The sequence below is a fragment of the Ovis canadensis genome, chromosome 9, assembly GCF_042477335.2.
Source record: "Ovis canadensis isolate MfBH-ARS-UI-01 breed Bighorn chromosome 9, ARS-UI_OviCan_v2, whole genome shotgun sequence".
NCBI classification, from domain to species: Eukaryota; Metazoa; Chordata; class Mammalia; order Artiodactyla; family Bovidae; genus Ovis; species Ovis canadensis.
Genome location: NC_091253.1, coordinates 80839938 through 80856887, shown reverse-complemented (window position 1 = coordinate 80856887; position 16950 = coordinate 80839938). Strand labels below are relative to the sequence as shown.

At 43.2% G+C, this 16950-nt stretch overlaps 1 protein-coding gene and 1 long non-coding RNA gene across 2 annotated transcripts in view; one reads left to right on the top strand and one right to left on the bottom strand.

Moving 5' to 3' along the window:
• Positions 1-3418: 3418 nt before the first annotated feature.
• LOC138445902 (uncharacterized) overlaps positions 3419-16950 on the top strand; it is a 248214-nt gene continuing 234682 nt past the window's right edge. The window contains exon 1 of the long non-coding RNA XR_011259034.1: positions 3419-3518. This is a non-coding gene — a long non-coding RNA (uncharacterized lncRNA). The remainder of the gene's footprint in view (positions 3519-16950) is intronic.
• ABRA (actin binding Rho activating protein) lies at positions 5236-16861 on the bottom strand. Its single transcript, XM_069600393.1, has 2 exons — positions 16126-16861; positions 5236-7183 (listed from the first exon to the last, which is right to left on the bottom strand). Exons 1-2 carry the CDS (start codon positions 16794-16796, stop codon positions 6706-6708), a joined length of 1149 nt encoding a protein of 382 aa, XP_069456494.1. The 5' UTR covers positions 16797-16861; the 3' UTR covers positions 5236-6705.

Genomic DNA, 16950 nt, shown 5'->3' with positions numbered 1-16950 from the left:
TCTTCCAGTTAGATGTGTTTCTTCTTAAGAAGAATGAAATTTTGAACATTGAATATATTTTACTTGTTGCTGCTGGGTGACATTACTAGAAGCAGTTGCACCAGAGCAAGAGGGGCTGATGCAGGTGCCCAGCGTGGGCCAGGGCATGCACTGGAGTGGTCACAGAACCAGCCAGAGCCTTGGTGTTTCCAGTCTGCTTCCTGTGCCTTTGTTCCTGGGAGTAGGCAGGCTGCACTAGCAGAGTCTCAGTTCTTTCACCCTCTGATAAGTCACGTACAAGGAGTCACCTTCCCAGCATTAGACTCCAGCTCTGGGGGTATGTTTCAAGCCCTCAGTCCCCAGCCGGGATCCCCGAGCCTGTGACTTGCCCCCTCCCCTGTGTGTTCCCTGCTCAGGGTGTAGCTCTTGACATGACGGCTTCTCTTCCCTTCCTGCCTGACTCTGTGTGGATCTTTCTTTAGAGCCTTGCTTGTAGAATAGCCTTTCTTACCATTCTCCAGTTTGTTTTCGGAAAGAGTCACTCCATGTGTGCTTTCGATGGGTTCCTGGGGTGGAGGTGAGCTCAGCTTTCTGTTCTGCCATCTTCATCTACCCCCACTCTACCTTATATTTTTTTAGAGCTACATTCATGTGGAGGTACCGTACTTTTTTCAACCATTTTCCTATATGTATTGTTTTATTGCATTTTATTTTACAATTAAAAATAGTACACACTGTGTTATGTATTTGTGTTTTCATATTGTTTGAGTTGTATCTTGAAAGGAAATTTTAGGATTGGAATTTTTTTCTTTTCTTTGACAAGGCTTTACTAGGCTGAATGAAAGAAGAAAAGACCATCCGTGTAACAAATAGCTTAAATGGAGTTATAATCAACTCTGTACTCTTCAGAGGATTTATTCAAGTGAAGACATGTCCGTTCAGGACTTCATGGCTTTTTCTTTTCTTTTTGCCTATGTGGAGAAATAACAATGTAGTTAACTATTCCAAGGCAGAAGAGTACTATTAAAAAAGAATATAATGTTATGATTTTTTAAGACACCATTAGATATTTTAAGATTTGGGTTTAATGAGATGTGATTTTTTTGTCTTTTTAAAATGGATGGAAACTTTTTTCTGAATTTAATTTTGGTTCTGGGTCTTCGTTGCTATTCCTGGGCTTCAGTTGCGGCACACAGGCTTGTTGCCGTGACTTCTCTTATTTCGGAGCATGGTCTTTAGAGCTCACAGGCTTCAGTACTTACAGCACAGGGACTCAGTAGTTGTGGCTTAGTCTCTCTGTGGCGTGTGGAATCTTCCCAGACAAAGGGTCGAATCCATGTCCTCCACATCGGCAGGCAAATTCTTTACCACTGAGCCACTGGGGAAGTCTATAATATTTCTTATATGGGATTTTTGTCTCTTCAATCTTCATTACCACGTATGTTTCATATTTTAAAATGAGAGTATCCTACTAAGATCAGTTGAGCAGACCCTGATCCATATTGCAATAACTCGTGGCCTTTATACCCACATTGTCATTTTCCCTCATTTATCTCTTTCTCTAAGCATATGGGATAGGGAGAAAAAGAACCAGGCGTGGCTTTCTTGACATAAGCCGGTTTTGGCCTAAGTTATTTTTTCTGATCAAGCCTGGCCACAGTGCTTGACCTTGAACAGATCCCAGTAGTATATGTATTAAGGGGACAAAAAAAAAATTTGGAAACAAAACCATTACCAGGCAAGAGAAATAACAAGAGCAAAGATAGCAGTTGTAAAGACTGCTAGTTCTCTGTCCATGGTTAAGGCTAGCATAAAGCACTGTCTTTGCAGAGCTGGTTTGCAAAACTTAAATCCCAACAACCAGATCAACTGGAATCTAAGGGATAATGATGTTGACCTTTTCTGACCCTCATGTTATTAGTCAACTAAAGTTTGAACTCTGCCTACCACCCAAGCCCCTTCATGAATATGCCTGTACCAATAGCTTAAAGTTCCCCAGTTTTGGTGTTAAGAGAGACACTGTTTTGGAAAAGATCCCTGGTGTTCTCCTTACTTAGAGCAAGTAATAAGTCTTCTGCAATTTGGCTTGGTTGTATCTTACAACAAACCCAGTTTTCAGGTAACATTTCTACACGATCATGCCTACTTTATACTTATTCATAATTTTTTTTTTTTTTTTTACTTTACAATACTGTATTGGTTTTGCTATACATCAACATGAATCCGCCACGGGTGTACACGTGTTCCCAATCCTGAACCCCTCCCACCTCCCTACCCATACCATCTCTCTGGGTCATCCCAGTGCACTAGTCCCAAGCATCCTGTATCCTGCATCAAACCTAAACTGGCGATTCATTTCTTTTATGATATTATACATGTTTCATTGCCATTCTCCCAAATCATCCCACCCTCTCCCTCTCCCACGGAGTCCAAAAGACTGTTCTATACAAATCTGTGTCTCTTTTGCTGTCTCGCATACAGGGTTATCGTTACCATCTTTCTAAATGCCATATATATGTGCTAGTATACTGTATTGGTGTTTTTCTTATATACACAGCATTTAGTATACATACACAATACATTGTGATAATTGTGTAAGAGGAAAGGCTGGGGTGGCAAGGATTCCTAAGCTGGTTTGGGGAGAGGGTGAAGAAAACTTAGAAAGTCATCTGAGCTAGACTTTAAAGCTTTGTTGTTGTTGTTTTTTTAAAGGACCCTGTGTGTCTGTTCTTCACACTCTACCCAGCCCATAGCAGTTATTCTGGTGTGGCAAAATGTTGTGAAAATGGAGGGAAAAAAATTAGTTTTGGGTGGAAATAATAGACATCCTCAAAGGAGGAGAAAGGACAGAGATTAACATTTTTTACTGAAGCCCTAAAATGTGCTAAAAATGCTCTATGGGTAGGACTGAAGATAAATGTGAGGGGCAGTGATTAGTTGGTATGTATGGCCACACATGGTAGCTTCACAGTTGTGAGCTATATTCAGAAAGAGGTCATTTACTTGGAAAGAACCAGGTAGTTGGCAACATAATTGGCAACAGCTGAAGCCCTCCAACCTCTAAACTACAGTTTGTATGAGGAAATAAATTCCCTTTGTTATTTAAACCAGTTTCTGTTACACAACTGAAAGCAGCTGAGCTTTATGTCAGAAGATAAAGGTTAAAACCTGAAAAAGTGACAAATTCTCCTTGTTTTGCTCTAATGTGGTCTAAAGAATAACAGCCATAGTCGCACCACCTTGGAACTAGTTAGAAAAGCCAATTCTTGGGCCCCATCCCAGACCTACAGAAATCTCTGGGGTGCACCCAGGGATCCTTAGCAAGCTTTCCAGGGGACTTTTCAGCATGCCAAACTTGAAACCTCTGCAGTGCTAAGTGACTCCTTATTTGCATTTCTGACAAGCAACAGGTGTTGCTGATGCCCGTGGAAGGCAGATCAGCCTTTTAAGTAGCACCTCTGAATTCTCTGTTCCCTGAGATGTTGAAGCAAACAATTCAGAGATTTGAAGAGTGTGCGCTGTTTTCCTCCTCGTCAGAGGTAAGCAGTAACTGCTTATGAGCTAATTCTGGCTGGTTTTTTTTTTTTTTTTTTCCAAAAGAAGAGGTGGCTAACTTGGAGAACGTGTTTTTTCTCTGTCTCTGTAGATAAGGGATAAAAGTATATCCTATTGTTACCAAAAGTGGGGTCTGGCTGCTGGCAGGACTGGAATTTCTTGGTCAAAAAGTCAGTGTGATGTTCTTGTTCTGTTAGAGACAAGTTGTTTTTATGTGAAGAGACGGGGATGCTCCCCAAATCTGGGCACACAGTGCCAGGAGATAATCCTTGGTGGTATTCCCAAAGAGTTTTAAGGTGTTTCTTTCTTATGAAAGAATTCAGAGACAACGCAGAGGTTAAGAAAGTAAAAAGTTTACTTAAGCAAGAATACACTTTGAGAGAGAGAGAGAGAGCAGGCAGTCTGGTGAGGAGCTGGGTGTCTACAAATGGTTGGCTTTAAAAAGATACACAACGTGAAAGGTGGGTTAAGTTTTATTTGGGGTAAAATGAGGATTGCAGCCCAGGAGACGGCACCTCAGATATCTCTGAGGAACTGCTCCAGAGGGGTGTGTTGGGGGGGTGGGGGCTGTATGTGGGTGGAGGGCAATATATGTGATTTTGGTAGAGGGCACATTCATGCAATAAAATGTTTATCCTTACGAAAAGGTTCTCTGCTAGTCACGGTGAGGAGCTGATGTCACCATGAAGGGATTTAGTGCTTTTCTAGCTATGAGAAGATACAAGGATTGGGCTCATAAAATTAGTTCCTGAAAATGCCTATCTAAAGACCTGTTTGGCCTTGAAGGTCCCTGCTCCTTTCTCCTTGGAATAGATTTTGTTTGCGTCCTCCAAGAGTTTCTATTTCCCTCAGTCCTGTGGAAGTTCTGTAATGAAATCCCGCTGACCTCAGAGTCAGATTCCCTGGGGATTCTCAGTCCTTTTGCCAGATCCCCGGATTGGAAAGTCTTTGTGCGGCCTAGAACTTTCGCAAGAGTGCGAGGACTTCTTTGGTGTGATTGTTCTCCAGTTCTGGATAGCCCACCTGGCGGGTCTGTGGTGGAGCTAATGGCAGCCTCCTCCAAAAGGACCATTGCCTCCACCTGCTGCACCTCTCAGAACCGCTGCAGCCAGACCCCCTGTCTCCACGGCAGCCACTGACCCGTACCTCCACAGGAGACCCTCAAAACACAAGCAGATCTGGTTCAGTCTTTTGTGAGGGTCACTGCACCTTTCTCTGGGTCCTGGTGACCACAAGGTTTTGTTTGTGCCTGCTAAGCATCTCTGGCGGGTATGAGGTTTGATTTTAAATGTGATTGTACCCTTCCTACTGTAATAGGGTAAGGGGTAGGGCACAATTTTTGAAAGAATGACATAGCCCAAGGACACAACATAAACTGATTGGAATCAAATGGGACCATGATGGCAGGCAAGACTAGACCTTGATCCTGAGTCAGCAAGTGAAATGACACACCCAGAGGTGGCATGCCAGTTCCAAGGCACTGATAAAAGACCAAGGAGTGGGCTGTGGCCTAAATCCCGGAAATCGCCGCCCTTTCCCCAAAACAGGTGGAATAGTCCTCCAACTCATTAGCATATGAAATTACCCAGGCTATAAAAACTATGCCACATTTCACGGCTACCGCATTCACCCTTTGTGATGGCCCACACACTGTGGAGTGTGCTTTGGAATATACTTTAAAATAGTATTACAAAAACGAACAACATAAAAGTATGTTTTATTCTTGTGCCACGTTTTAAGCTTTTGACATAGGTTTCAGTTATGATAAAAATATACATCTTATGTGAAATTCTACTTAGAAATGTTAGTAATATGTAATTTGACAAATCTATTATGAAAACAAAAATATACAAACTTTCCTCTTTAGGAAGATATTGAAACTTTCAGTTTGAAAGAATAATACATGAAAGCAAAGATAACTCCTATGGTAGTTTAATCCATACTTTGTATTAAGCCTAACAATTTGCAATTAGGAGCACCTATTATTTTGCAGGATTATACTTTGACATTAATTTCAGTGTGTAACACCAAAGTGCTATCATTCAGTAACTTTCATTGAATTTCTTAAGAATTGTAATCTCATTTTATTCAACTTGTTTTTAGAATTATATAAGGCACACTAATCGAGAAAAATTGACAAGGAACAGATTAGTGTGAAGTAAATTTCCTTGTCATCATTAAACTATACTTTTTTCACTTTAGCTGGACTAATGTTGCTGTTTTTAGACTTTCAGTTATTTTCAAAATTTTGTTAGAGCACAAAGTAAAATGAAACAGTAAAATGACTTGATTAAAATATCTCAAGTTTGTTTCTGATCTACCCATGACTCAGATTCTTCTACATTCAACATTCCAGTTCATTGTAGCATTTTCTGTTTTTCTAATCTGATGTGTATTGAGGTAAATGTAGACAGCATGACTCATTAAGGTTTTGAGAAAAAAATAAACTTCCCCAAGCAGTCCTGTAAAGGCAGAGAAATCTAAATCTCTCACCTCTGCTTTATCACAGAGAAGGTGAACAGAACTGCTTTCTCTGCTGGCTCTATGACCACCAGCGATGCCTGTTTTCATATGATTTGCCCAAATCACATCAGAGAAGGATGGCTAACTTCTATTGGAAACCTATTCAATTCAAAGACCTCAGAGCAATTTCATCAATTTCAGTGTCTTATCTGAATACAACTCTTTATTTATGTGCTTATTTTGTAAGTGATGCTATCATAAAAATAATAGAACAAAGTCAGGCTGCTTAGAAAATTTTATGTTTAGCTTTGCCAAAATTAATGGAGTGCTTTTTCTTTCCTAAACAATGACATATCATAGTATGGTTTGCTGATATTTACCCGAATTCATCTTAGATATAATTATTTACATTAATATCTATAGCAATTTTGCAAAGAATAGCCAAATATCTTTGCCTAAAGGGTAAGTGGAATTTTAAATACTTTTTGTGCACAAATAATCCTCAGTGTGCTTTCTGAAATGCTTTGTGTGTGCTTCCTCAATCTTCAAACTCCCTCAGAAATAGAGTGCTCAAAAGTTATTTATGTAAAAAAAATGGTTTAATATTTAGTAAGTTATTACAGAGCAGTTTGCATTTTACTTTCTCACTACGTTAGCATTTAGCATTAAGACAAGAGTGGGTCAAGTTTGGCTTGTGTGGTTGAAAGTTCACTTGAGTAGAGTAATCACAACATGGTCATCCCGGCCCTGCCATAACATCTCTCCTTCAAAGTCGACCAGCCCGTGTTTCCTGGCACGCATGAGAATGCCCACAACTTTATCTGAAATACGGACATATCTGTCAAAGAGATCCCCAAAGGTGACCTGGATCTTGCCGTCCCGTCTGTGGCGAGCCATCGAGCGGATGATGAAACACATGTCCAGGATTTCTCTGTAGATGTGTTCCTCGGCTCTCTTGGCCCGTTCGGCAGTTTTGGTTCCTTCCTTGGGGCGACCGTAGCCTTCGTCTCCTTTGTGCAGGCGGGTAGACATGGCCAACTCATAATCAAACTCATCACTGAAGGGATTGAGCTTCTGGGATTGGATATGTTCATCAGCCCATTGTTGCCATCTCCCTTTCAGATTGCCCACTTGACTGTATTTCCGCTGGGCTTTGCAGTTGAGCTTCTCTGTGAATCTATTTGCCCTAAAAGAGAGAGAGGGTAAAAAAATCAAGATATTCATAATTTAGCAAGGGTTGCTTTCTATTTGTACTTCTTATGCATCTTAATGTAAGTTATAAATTTTTCATCATAAAAGACATGTAAACAATTCAAAAAAATAAGAGATGGAAGAAGGAAAGACATAGAGGATGCCACCATTGTTCTGAGTTTGAGATAGGTCCTAGGTTATTTTCTCTGTGAGTAACAATAATGTTTTAAGCCCCATAAAATAATATTAAACTCTATTTCAAGGAAGAACTTCCCTATACAAAGGTAAGACAAATATGTGTAGCTCAGACTTGCATGTTGGTAACATTTAGAACTGGAATCATAGCAATGGGTTAAGGGAATCCACTTTATACATCAAAAAATTTGCCCCAAATAAGGTTTTTATCAGCCACATACTTTGTACTATCCACTCGTATAGATTTTTAAATTATTTATTTGAATTGGAGGATAATTACAATATTGTGACGGCTTTTCAACATGAAGCCATAGACATACATGTGGCCCCCTCCCTCCTAGACCCCCTCCCACATCCCTCCCCACCCCCATCCCTCCGCCACCTTTGGGTGCCCTGCGTCATACAGCAAATTCCCATTGGCTCTCTACTTTACATGTGTTGATATATATGTTTCAGTGCTATTCTCTCAAGCAGTTCCACCCTCGCCTCCTCCCACTGTTCCCGAAATTCTTTTTATGCCTGTGTCTCCCTTGCTGCTACGTTTGCCATGTATAGATTTTTAAATACGTATTTATAATGAAGCATATCTCTGTTCATACCTATAATGTTCCACACATTTTGAAATATCTAGTAGTATAAATAGGAGACACTAGCAAACAATAGTTTTCTTGCCTTGAGAATCCCAGGGATGGGGGAGCCTGGTGGGTCTATGGGTCGCACAGGGTCGGACACGACTGAAGCGAGTTAGCAGCAGCAGCAGCTAACAGTAGTAACATTTATTGAATACTATGTGCTGACATTCTTCTAAACACTTTCTACTAATATTTCCACAACCATCTTATGAGATAGGTACCGTTAATCTCATTTCACAGATGAGGAAATTGAGGGCAGAAGGGTTAGGTAACTTACTTACAGTCAGGAAGTTGTTGATGGAGCTGAGACTCGAACCAAAGTAAAGCCAGCTCCAGAGCCTGTGTGTAACTACTGTGAAATGCTGCCCCAGCCCAGTGGAAGAGGTGGGATTCAGACCCCAAATGTCTGAGACCAAAGACTGTGCTCTCTCTGCTATGTGATGGTGCCGCTCAGCCTGCCAGGACAGTGTGTAATAAGTGGATGAGTTTTGTCTCAAATGTGTGGGTCTGCCTTTGCAGCCTGGGATGCATTTCTTACTAAAACAAAAACCATCATTAGCGAGTGTTGACCTAATTTAAAAACAACAAAGTTTGTCTTTAACAGACTTTCCTGTCATTTCTCTAGCTCCAGTCTTACAAGTAAAGCATGAACTCTTGGACTATATAAAAGTCGGAAATCTGTATTCTTCATCCCCACAAGTGACTCACCCATCTTTCTCCCCAACACCAAGTGGCTTCATGTCTGGAAGCTTTGGAATTGGAGATGTAGGGTAGAGCTGAAATTGCTTATGTGGCTACAGTCCATGGGGTCTCAGAGTTGGACATGACTAAGCACACACATATACACACACATGTGAATGGCATGCATGAATTCAATAACGCCTCCCTGAACTCTCATAGTTTGCTGGTCAAAACCCAGGAGCAGGTCAGGTGCGGGTGTTCCTCACCATCCAAACTGATTTCCTAAAATCTGATCAATCAAATGCAGGAAACTAACAGATATGGGTAGGGAGGCATACTTGTATTATTTTTCAAAGAGGAATGACATCCACTAGATGGCGAACTTTCATTAATTCCCATGCTTTGTGTCCCTAGCTTGCTGCATTCAGTTTCACTGTCATAATAGAATTGAAACCAGGAGCACACTGCCACAGATAACACTATCATACTTTGTAAACACATGGACAAAAGTATATGACTAAGTTAACTGGGAAAAATAGCATCCGAAAACTGTTTATACAATTATTACAACTTAAAAAAATCACGGATGTATGGAAGGGCTTCCCAGGTGGCTCAGTGGTAAAGTATCTGCTAGCCATTGCAGGAGCTGCAGGGGACAGGGCTCCATCCCTGGGTGAGGAAGATCTCCTGGAGGAGGAAATGGCAACACACTCTGGTATCCTTGCCTGAGAAATCCCACTGACAGAGGAGCCTGGCAGGCTACAGTCCATGGAGTTGCAAACAGCCGGACACGACTGAGCAGCTAACCACACACGTATGTATGGACAAGTGCTAGGAACTACACTGCCCTGAAGTGAAATGCATTTTCCTCAGCCCTGCTGGTCCTTGTCTTCATCTGCGTCTCCACAGACTGTCCCTGTTCAGCTGCCCAGAGTGTGGGCGGCTAGATCTCATGATCAAACAAGAGTAAATACCTAGTCCCCTTGGAATGATGGCAATCCATGGCAGACACAGCCTTTGATAACAAGCCCCAGTGTCATCCTGGCATAACCCAAAGCTCGTATCAAACGAGGCTGGAACAGCTTGCTGGAGAAGAGACTTGAACATCTCAGAAGAGAGTGAAAAGAACATCATGATTCACTAACTTGTCCTTTTTGTCTCCTGAGCCCCAACTGCGGTACTATCCTGTAGTATAGAACATAATATGTCCTCCCTTTAAGGAACTTCCGGGCATTTTGACATTCCTTCCAACCTTTATGAAAGTATGTATGACACCTACTGTGCACCAGACACACTTTTTTCAAAATTATATTTCTGTGGCTTTGCTGGGTCGTCGTCGTTATGCGAGGGTTTTCTCTAGTTATAGCAAGTGGGGGCTGCTCTCATTGTAGTACGTGGGCCTATTGTGGTGGCATCTCTTGTTGTGGATCACAGGCCCTAGAGTGCACAGGCTTTAGTAGTTATGGAGCATGGGCTCAGTTGCCCCACAGCACGTGAAATCTTCCTGGACCAGGGATCAAACCTGTGTCCCCTGCTTTGACAGGTGGATTCTTAACCACTGGACAACCAGGGAAGTCCCAGACACTCTTTTAAGTACTAACTGAATATTCAGTAATGAAAAAGAATGGTGAATAATCACTAAAAGACATTTATAACAATAAACAGAATAAAACAAATTTGAGCATATGCTACAATTTTAACTATGTAAAATGCATATATGCACCAGGTTGAAGAAATCAAGAGTACGTGCACAACTGAAATTGTTAGTCTAGAGACAGTTGATTTTTTTTTTCATTCTTTCTGCTGGTATTACAGTTGACCCTTGAACAACACAGGTTTGAACTCCATGAGTCCACTTATATGTGGGCATTTTTTCATAGTAAATATAGTACTGGGCTTCCAGGTGGCACTAGTGGTTAAGAACCTGCCTGCCAATCCAGGAGACAAGAAACATAAGTTCCATTTGGGAAGATTCCCTGGAGGGTGGCATGGCAACCCACTCCAGAATTCTTGCCTGGAGAATCCCATGGACAGAGGAGCCTGGCGGGCTACAGAACATAGATGCAAAAAATGAAGCAACTGAGCATGCGTGCACACACTGCGGTACTACAGGAACTGCATCTGCTGCTTCTGGGGAGCGATGTATGATGGGGGTGGGGGGCTCTGGTCCTTCAGGCACTTGGAAATTTGAGTATAACTCGGCAGTTGCTTCCCTAGTGGCTCAGCTGGTAAAGAATCTGCCTGCAGTCGGGAGACCTGGGTTCCATCCCTGGGTTGGGAAGATCCCCTGGAGAAGGGAATGGTTACCCACTCCAGTATTCTGTCCTGGAGAATTCTGTGTATATATATAGTCCATAGGGTCACAAAGAGTCCAGACATGACTGACTTCCACTTTCTACGGTTACACTCTATCCATGTTTCCACATCCATGGATTCAACCAGCACAGGTTGAGCAATACTCTAGGAAGCATTTATAGAAAAAAAAAATCCACTTATAAGTGGACTCACACAGCTCAAACCCATGTTGTAAGAGTCAACTGTATTGATTTTATAACTTAGAGAAAGCACAGAATTGAAAAATATTCAAATTAGTATCCAGAAATAATTTGCCTAAACTGTATATTATATGGGTCTCATTCTTTGATATATATATTTTCCTTTGAACTAAGAACTTAAATTTCCTGAGTGTTGAAATTCTATGTCATTTGGGATAAGGGTTGGGTTTGGTTAGGTAATAACACTATGAAGAAGAGAAACATCTAAAAAAGCACCTTCTAAATATTAATGTCCATTTGTTATATAGTCAAATGATAATTCCCAATAACGAGAAAAGGAAAGTAAAAGAATTGGTCCTATAAGCAAGAATTAGAAAATAGGATTGCTTAAAAAGTACTAGAAGGAAATATACTGTAATGAGTATTTAATTTTATCTATCTTGTACATGTTTGGTATTACTTTCATATTTTCAATTTTTAAAAGGTCTGAAAGGATCAGGTTTAAAAATAAGGATTAGTAAGTCTCAGACCCTGAGCATATCCTTGATCATTGAATGTAGGAATCAATATACAAGCTTATGCTATTTTTTAAATTTTCAAGTGAAATGTGAATGATAGTTCAGATTGAGCTTTAGAAAGATGACCTAGTATAAATTCATAGAAAGCAAAGCAATACTGAAAGACTGGTACCACGTTCATATCTTAGGCTAAAACGCTTCTCTGTCAGTAAAGCCAAGAACTTCTGCCACATTTCCGATGTCTCAGGGAAGTTCTAGGGAGAATCTGCTCCTGTGTGCATTCATGTGCTCACTCTTCTTACAGGAAGTATATAGCGAGTTTGGTTAATGGGAGCGGGACATCCACAGGGTCACACTTATCAGAAGCAGGGTGCCTGTGCATTCCCAGCTGTGCTCTTCATTCTGTTATCAGCCAGGTGTGAGAACCAGGCCTGTGCTGCTCTGCTCCTTGCAGACTGGTAACCGTCCTGAGTTCATGGAATATCCTTAATAAAGTGGCACCAAAACATTACACTTTGGGAGTTTTCCAGGGATTCCACAGTGGAGGTGATGCTTGGGACTCCATCTGATTCATTGAGCCTATTCTCTGCTGAGAGATGAGTCTAACACAGTGGTTAAGAACACAAGCTTTAGGAGTAAAGTCATTCTTCCCTGGTGCCTCAGATGGTAGAGACTCTGCATGCAAGGCAGGAGACCTGGGCTCGATCCTTGGGTTGGGAAGAACACAAGCTCTGGCATCACTTCCCAAGGGCATCACTTACTGGCTCTATGATGTGGATACGTTTCTGTGTTCAGTTCCCTTTTCTATAAAACACCCCCTCATGCTCAACCATTTCATTTTTACTGAATAGACCTGGGAGGAGGGTGGATGCATGACTTTTATTTTAATATTGTGCCATTACTGTATGTAATACACTATGTAATACTGCGCCATCACTGTAATGGGGGACAGATAAAAGTTGCTTTGTCTGAAGGACCTGGACAAAACAAGTCACATAGCTACACAGTCAAAAGACTTTTAAAAATAAAGCATATAATGGAACTCATTTTCATAGTAAAGCCCCAGTTAGTAAAATTATTTTGGTAAGGAATATTTCTACTTTTTATCGAACCTGAATTGTTTGTCTCTATTATCCGTAGGACCACCCAGAAAACTTCTTTCTGCTTAAATATCCATGACACATCATGTTCTCCCTATTAGTGGCTATGGGGAAAGAATGGTGCTTAGAATTAAAAATAAGTGAACAAACCCCCCTCATATAGGCCTAGTCATTGATGTCACACATGTCTCCAGCAGTACGTGAGCATCCCATCAGGTAAAAATCCCCATTAGGCTTCCGCGGTAGCTTCCTGGGCATCGCTCGCATTGGCTGACATTCAGAGCTGCTGTTGCTGTGGGCAACATCCCGGTACGCTGTGTGCTCTAAGACTGTGTGCTCTAAGGGAAAGGAACCCAAGAAGCAAGGGAGGGATTTCACTCCCATAGGTAGGTACGTAGGTTTAGTCACTCAGTCATGTCCAACTCCTGTGACCCTATGACTACAGCCAGGCAACTTCCTCCATCCATGGGATTCTCCAGGCAAGAATCCTGGAGTGGTTTGCCATTTCCTCCTCCAGGGGATCTTCCCAGCCCAGGGATGGAACCCAGGTCTCCTGCATTGCAGGCAGAATCTTTACCCACTGAGCCACAAGGGAAGCCCTATTCCCTTCCCCAAACCCTAACAGCCAGTCTCCTAGTATCTTGTAGTGTTGGGATGACCAGGGCTGGCCCCTTGTATTATACAGAGCACAACTCTGTGCCCATCACTTTACATGACTGATACCAAAATAACTATGGATTATCGCAGCTTATTTTTTAGATGAGAATGAAGAAACATTAGGATTTTCCCAGGTAACCAATATTCCAAATCTAATTGTCTCTCATTCAAAGCCTATGTCCTGCTCTAGTGCACAGAGGTGTGTTTTGGGGAACCATGAGAAGGGCCTAGTACGCACATTCCCACTTTCAGGTGAGACAGTTTAGAGTAGTGGTCAGGAAGGTGGGCTCTGGCTCCAGAGTGCCTGGGTTTGAATCCCATGGACAGCACAATCCTATACAAATTCCTTAATATTTCTTTGTCTCGGGTTCCCATCTATCCAGTGACGATAACGATTATGCCTACCCTGAGAGAATGTTGTGAGGATTAAATGAACACATGAACAATTCTTAGGTGCCAAAAGAGAGGCCATGCGTCAGAGACTGGTCCCAGCTGTCATTTCCCTACCCTTGGCCAATTCAAAAGACGCTGACAGGAACATCTTCATTGTGCTACCCTCAGTTTTTATTCTGTAGGATTCTATTATTTCATTTTCTAGCATGCATACCTCCTAAATCCATGAGGCTAAAATTTAGATTATGGTTCCATATGACCTGGTAGAATAGTGCTTTCTGATTATGAATTCCTATGTGAATGTAAGTAGAACACAAATCCGGATCTCTGAGTGTATGCTCAATGCACTGAGTGAGAAGTAGCATCATGTCTGGTTTCAAATCGTGACATTTGGAGATGGGCATGTATGTCTCAGGTCGCTAACTTGGTGAGTGAACTTTCCCTCCGAGCTTCAGTGCTCTGATCCCTAAAATGAGATATTACCAACCTTACTGTGAGAGTTCAAAGGACAAAGCAGGTAAAACACCTATGTGTGTGTGTGTGTGTTAGTCACTCAGTTGTGTCTGACTCTGTGCAACCCTATGGACTGTAGGCCACCACGTTCCTCTGTCCATGGGATTTTCCAGGCAAGAATACTGGAGTGGGTTGCCATGCCCTCCTCCAGGGGATCTTCCTGACCCAAGGATCAAACCCAAGTCTCCTGCATTGGCAGGCAGATTCTTTACCACTGTGCCACCAGAGAAGCTCTCTGGGAAGCCCGTAATAGTGCTAATTCTTTCAAAACATCTTTAAGGTCACAAACTGTAAGGCAACTTTTTGTCAAATAAGGTTCCCAATTTTGTTTTTTACTGATTGTTCCATAAGTTGAAAAGCACACCTTCACATATAACTGTTTCCTGAGGGAGTCAGCTTGTAAGCATTTCATCATATCTGAGACTTTCCCCATATTCTGATATCCTGTGATTGTAGAGTGAGAAATCCTGACTTTCTGTTCCGTGGAGGGAGAGTTATTGTCTTGAAATAAAGCATGTGTTTCTTGTTAGAATAAATGTATAAATGTATCAGTCTGAGTCCGTGTGTTGGTGTGTGCATGTATGCATTTAACTCCTTTGGGATTGTGCTTCCCAGGTGGTGCTGGTGGTAAAAATAAAAAAACCCACCTGCCAATGCAGGAGACATAAGAGATTCAGATTCGATCCCTGGGTCAAAAAGATCCCCTGGAGGAGGGCGTGGCAACACACTCCAGTGTTCTTGCCTGGAGAATCCCATGGACAGAGGAGCCTGGTGGGCTACAGTTCATGGGGTCACGAAGAGTCAGACACGACTGAAGCAACATATCACGCATATACAGCACACAAGTATTGTGATATTTTAATTACCTAGCTTTAATAGCATTCTGCCTTTGTTTATAAACTGAAAAAGCTTTCTGAAATTGAAGAATTGCTAAATAATAAGCTCTCTATGAGGGCTAATAACTTCCATATAGTGAGCTTATGTGCAGGCACTGTGCTGAGTTCTTGGCAGCTTTAATCTCATCTACTTCTCTCAAAACAGCAGAATTTATTGTTGCCATCATTTTACAAAGGAGGAAATGGGTTAAGAAGAAGAACTGGCTATTTGTGTGTGTGTGAGAGTGTGTGTGTGAGTGTGTGTGAGTATGTGAGATGAGAACATTTAAGTGCTATTCTCTTAGCAACTTTCAAGTGTACCACGGTATCATTATCTATAGCCAGGGCAGAGCTGGGGTTTGAACTTGGGTCTGTCTCACTTCAGAGGTTGCTCTCCAGTCAGACAGCAGCCTCCCACCTGTGTCCAGGTTCACAGAAATCTGTGTTCCATGGGCACCATTTGGGTAGATGTGTCTCTTGATAATATTACATCCACTGATTTGAGACAAGAGAAAGGTCTCTCCCCTCAGTCTACCAGGAAATACTTTTTTCTCTGCAGAAAAAAATTAGCCAATCCTTACTCATTATAGAACTGACTTCAAACAATAACCCCTAGTGGACACCTATCTCTGGTGGCTTCATCTTTGTTGTGGCTAAACCTCGAGGGTTCAGAACAGAGGGGAGAAACCAAAGAGGGCGAGCCCTTGACCTGGAGGCCCATGACTGAGCCGGGCACTGCCCTCTTCGCCCAGCCCCGGCTGCCAGCCCTGTGGCGAGTCTCCCCCTGCCTCGGGCAGGGCTTGGCTGCTCTCTGGCATCCCTCAGCTGCTCGGGGCGCGGGCAGGCGGGCTGAGGCGCTGAGAGGCGCGTGCACTTACTGGGAGGGCAGCGGGCGTTTGATCCTGGCCACGGCCACCGGCTCTCCGTCCGGCTCCGGCCTCTCGTCCGGCTCGCCGCCGTAGCCGCTGTCCTCTGTGTCCACGCTGTCGCTCCTGCACTTGGGCTCCTCCTGCTCCATTGCTTTCCAGCCTCTGGTCAGCTCGGTCACCAGCTTGGCACACTTCCTCCTCCGCGTTGGGGAGCCGCGGCTGCGGAGGAGTCTGTCCACGTCGCTCTCCAGCTGCCCGGCCTCCGGCGGGTCGCCACCCTGCTCGTACCGGTGGCTGAGGTGGCCCAGGTCCCCTCCTCTCTCGTAAGCCTTGCTGACCACCGTTTTGGTCACCTCTTTCCTCTTGATAGGAGAAACTGTGCTGGCTTCCTCTGAGCCGTGCCCATCCTCTCCACAGCCCTCCGGCTTCGGGGAGGAAGGCTTTGGGGCCCTCTGAGCTTTCCAGCGGGTGGGGGCGTCTATCGCTGGTCCAGAAGCATCGGGTGGGTCCTGGGTGCCCCCTGGCATCCAGCCTGCAGGCTCCTGGGCCTGCCTGATGCTGTTTTCATTGGCCCACTGCTGCCAGCCTCGGGCCAAGGTGATAACCAGGGTGGCCGTGTGCACCTTCCGGAGGGCACTCTTGGCCGGCCCGTCCCCCCTTTCCTTTTCCCCGGGGGCCATGCCACCCTTCTCTGCTGAGAGCCTGGGTACTGGCTAAAATGAGAGTGGACCGGTGGAGGGCCCGGGATTTAAATAGAAGCAGGGTGTGGGGTGGGAAGAGAGTTTGGTGACTGGAAACTATGTTAAGCTCTTCTTGCCAAGATGCGGTGCCTTC

Excerpts from the sequence above, each read along its gene's own strand:
- ABRA (XM_069600393.1), bottom strand. The coding sequence starts at position 16,796 with ATGGCCCCCGGGGAAAAGGAAAGGGGGGACGGGCCGGCCAAGAGTGCC. Across the intron at positions 7,184-16,125 it reads AAACGCCCGCTGCCCTCCCA|GGCAAATAGATTCACAGAGA; the intron begins GTAAGTGCACGC and ends TCTCTCTTTTAG.